We start from the raw sequence: 3,735 nt of genomic DNA on the forward strand, positions 1-3,735 counted from the left end.
CCGATTATTAAAAAACGCGACATGAAAAAAAATATTCAGAACAATATGTTTGTTAACTTTTTTTTAGTGTCTACTTTCATGACAAACGATTTATATTCAATATTTTGTTTCTAACATTTGTCCAAATACAAGTCGTTTTGTATAAATATTATTTTTTGTGTCACTATACATTTAATGAATCCATATTAAATCAAGACAATTAGCAGTTTGCGTTCGCCTTCGCGTCGAGCGAGACAGATACTCTTTTGCGTTCAGGTACAGTCGGAAGTGGGATAATACATGCACACTGAATTATGTATGCAATACTGTTACCTGTAGCAGAACGAGCATTCGACGTACGTCATTGGGAAGTTGAAAAATGTAAGAACGAAATATAATATCGAACGTCGGTCTTTCGATTATTGTTAATGAGCGTTAGTCAGCCAGCAGTGACGACGTCGAAGCGTGAGCGCTCAGTCATACGGTCGCGGTAGTTGAGTCGATGCCATCGATAATGGCGGAGTACATCGAATACGACTGGGGCTTGCGAAATAGTTTAATACGCGATTTACAACAACCGATGCAGGCAGCTGACAAAAAGGTTGCCCTACAAAATTTGAAGGATTTGATCGGAGCTAGCATTGACTTTGCCCTCAAAGACAAATCGTGTGGGCAAGATGATGCCTTTTTAACGCGCTTTTTATATGCCAGAAAATTTAATGTTGCAGAAAGCTTCGAATTAATTCTCAGTTACTACTCATACCGTCAACGAAATCCTGTGCTTTTCAATGATTTGAACTGCTTAGATGAATCGGTTCAACTGGCTCTGCGTGACGGTTGTCCTGGAGTTCTACCAGAGCGCGACCGACGAGGAAGAAAAGTTTTGGTATTGTTCACATCAGATTGGGATTATTGTGCTTATGGTTTAGTAGCAGTATATCGAGCATTGCTGCTAACATTGGAGAAGCTTTTAGAAGATAAACAAAACCAAGCATCAGGATTTGTTGTGGTTGTTGATTGGACTGATTTCTCATTTCGCCAGTCAGCACACTTGAATCCTCGAATGCTAAAACTTATGATAGAAGGACTTCAAGACTGTTTTCCGGCACGGTTTAAAGGCGTTCATTTCATTGGACAACCGTGGTACGTTGAGATGGCTCTATCCGCAATAAAGCCATTTCTAAAAGATAAAACTAGAGAACGAATTTATATGCATGGGAACAATTTATCTACATTACACAAATATGTGACTAAAGATATTTTACCAGCAGAGTTAGGTGGAGAAGGTCCAAGTTTCAATCCCTCTGTTTGGCTGCAAACTTTAGTGCAATCTGGTAGTAGTGATATGCAAACTAAGAAAGATCTGACATACCCGAATGCATTTAGTCATAATAATGATCCTGATGTTAAAAATCATTCAACCGAACTATCGAACCCGATTCAACCGGACACCGAAATTAAAGACAATGATCAATTGTTAACGGATAACTCTCAATTAATGTGATATTACTTGCATAGTGAAAAGGTGTGTTCGTATGCAGTGTGACTGAATATTACCTATATGAATCATCTAAATATATTTATATTATATATGTATATAAATATATTATATATATATATATATATATTAGGGTGGTCCTTAAAATTGTCATTTTCGAATTTCCTTGCTCCCAGGGGCTCAAATGGTTCCAAATTGATAAAAAACAATTCTCTGAAAGTTTTAGCTCTTAATATTAACGTTTAGATAGAGCGCAATTCCATCAAAGTTTGTATGGAAAGAGCATGAAAAAAATTTTGAAAATTAAAAAAAATGTTTTAGGTAAACTTAGCGACAAATGAATGAGTTTTAATTATTCATTTGTTTGCTAAATTACATCTAAAAAACATTTTAAAATTTTTGAAAAATTTTCCATGCCATTTCCATACAAAACTTTGATTGAATTGCGCTCTATCTAAACGTTAATTTTAAGAGCTAAAACTTTCAGAGATTGTTTTTTATCAATTTGGAACCATTTGAGCCCCAGGGAGCAAGGAAATTCGAAATGATCATTTTAAGGACCACCCTAATATATCTATATTATATATGTATATATAATATTATATATATTATATATATATATATATATATAATATATATATATATATACCTATATATATGAAATGTAAAGTTTATATATTATATATAAGCTTTATAGTTTACATTGTAATATAAATTACTTATATTTATAGTTTTATATAGTTTATATATATTATATGTTAACCTTATTTATCTTATTTCAGTGATCTCATTGGCACAATTATAAAACAACGCGATTTACCATTTCGCATAAAAATGCGCTTTACCAAAGTCTTTATTGAACAACTTGTGGTGGGTGTGATTGAACATAATTATTACTGTTTTTATCAATTTTATAATTTGGCCAGCTAGAATCTGTGTGGCTTTTTTAATGAAAAATCTGTGTGTACATGCATTTGCAAATATGAATACCAAAGTCAAATAAAATATAACTAAAATGATGAAAATGCGGTATGAGATTAAACTTTGTAATGTTCGTTATATGAAATGCGAATGTAACAACATATATTTTTAACAAAATTTCGGGTCAATCTGGGTCTGGGTCAATCTCAAATAAAATATAACAAAAATGATGAAAATGCGGTATGAGATTAAACTTTGTAATGTTCGTTATATGAGATGCGAATGTAACAACATATATTTTTAACAAAATTTCGGGTCAATCTGGCACTGTATTCCTTTTATCATGCAAACTTTCAACATACTTATTCCAAGTCGAATATTGAGACAATAATTTTGATGTCTCTTTCTCGATTCGAACTGACAACATAGACATTCCTGTAATGTGAGGTCTCTAAAATAAAAACACATTTCTGAAATTGCCTGGCCATATTATGCGATAGAGTTTGTTCGAGTCTGATTTCAGTTTTTTTTATTTAGTTATTCAATGCAGTTCAAGTATGAAGTGCTGAGAATTTATATTCCAAAAATTTAATGTACGTTTGCTATCAAACAACAATTAATTGATTGCAATTTTTATTTGAAGTTGTTATATGTAATACAAGTTCACATTTAGATGTTTTAAATACTGATCATAGGCCCATTGTTTCATTTTATGATAGGCTTCTTCTTGGAAAATATTTAGTTTTAATCATAGTTTCCTTAGCACGTAAAACGTTAGCTTATATATATACATATATATGATGTTAGATAAATATTAAATTTCTATGTATTTTACATATTTATATATATACATGCATACATCTATGTATGTAAGTATTTCATGTATTTATATAAACATGCATACATCTATGATGTATGTATTATATATATATATATATATATATATATATATATATATATATATATTATATACATGCATATATTTATGTATGTATGTATATATATTTACTATGCAATATGAGCATTCAACCCTTTTTTTGCACTATTTATTAAATATTTTAATTTTTACAACTATTCTAAGACTCAGTTTCGATTCAAATTTATATTGTAGAATATAAAAAAATTATTGTCTCAATATACAGTATAAAATATATTACACTAATGATGAGACAAACCGAGTCTCGAAACGTTTGTAAAATTCAAAATATTTAATAAATAGTGTAAAAAAGAGTGCTGTAGGTTCATATTTCATAGTTAGTTTATTATTCCATTCACTCATTTTACTTTTGATAAATATATTTATAAATATAAATATATTTATAAATATAAATATATAT

At 30.0% G+C, this 3,735-nt stretch overlaps 1 protein-coding gene across 1 annotated transcript; it reads left to right on the forward strand.

Annotated features, from left to right (window-relative positions):
- Positions 1 to 439: 439 nt before the first annotated feature.
- On the forward strand, positions 440 to 2,439 carry LOC113366721 (clavesin-2-like). The gene is made up of 2 exons (XM_026608374.1): positions 440 to 1,504; positions 2,260 to 2,439. The coding sequence occupies exon 1, from the start codon at positions 482 to 484 to the stop codon at positions 1,481 to 1,483; it is 1,002 nt and encodes a 333-aa protein (XP_026464159.1). The 5' UTR covers positions 440 to 481; the 3' UTR covers positions 1,484 to 1,504; positions 2,260 to 2,439.
- Positions 2,440 to 3,735: the final 1,296 nt, after the last annotated feature.

The sequence above is a fragment of the Ctenocephalides felis genome, unplaced genomic scaffold (genome assembly GCF_003426905.1).
Source record: "Ctenocephalides felis isolate EL2017-DRISC unplaced genomic scaffold, ASM342690v1 CF-g0.4_SCAFFOLD_01170, whole genome shotgun sequence".
Taxonomy (NCBI): domain Eukaryota; kingdom Metazoa; phylum Arthropoda; class Insecta; order Siphonaptera; family Pulicidae; genus Ctenocephalides; species Ctenocephalides felis.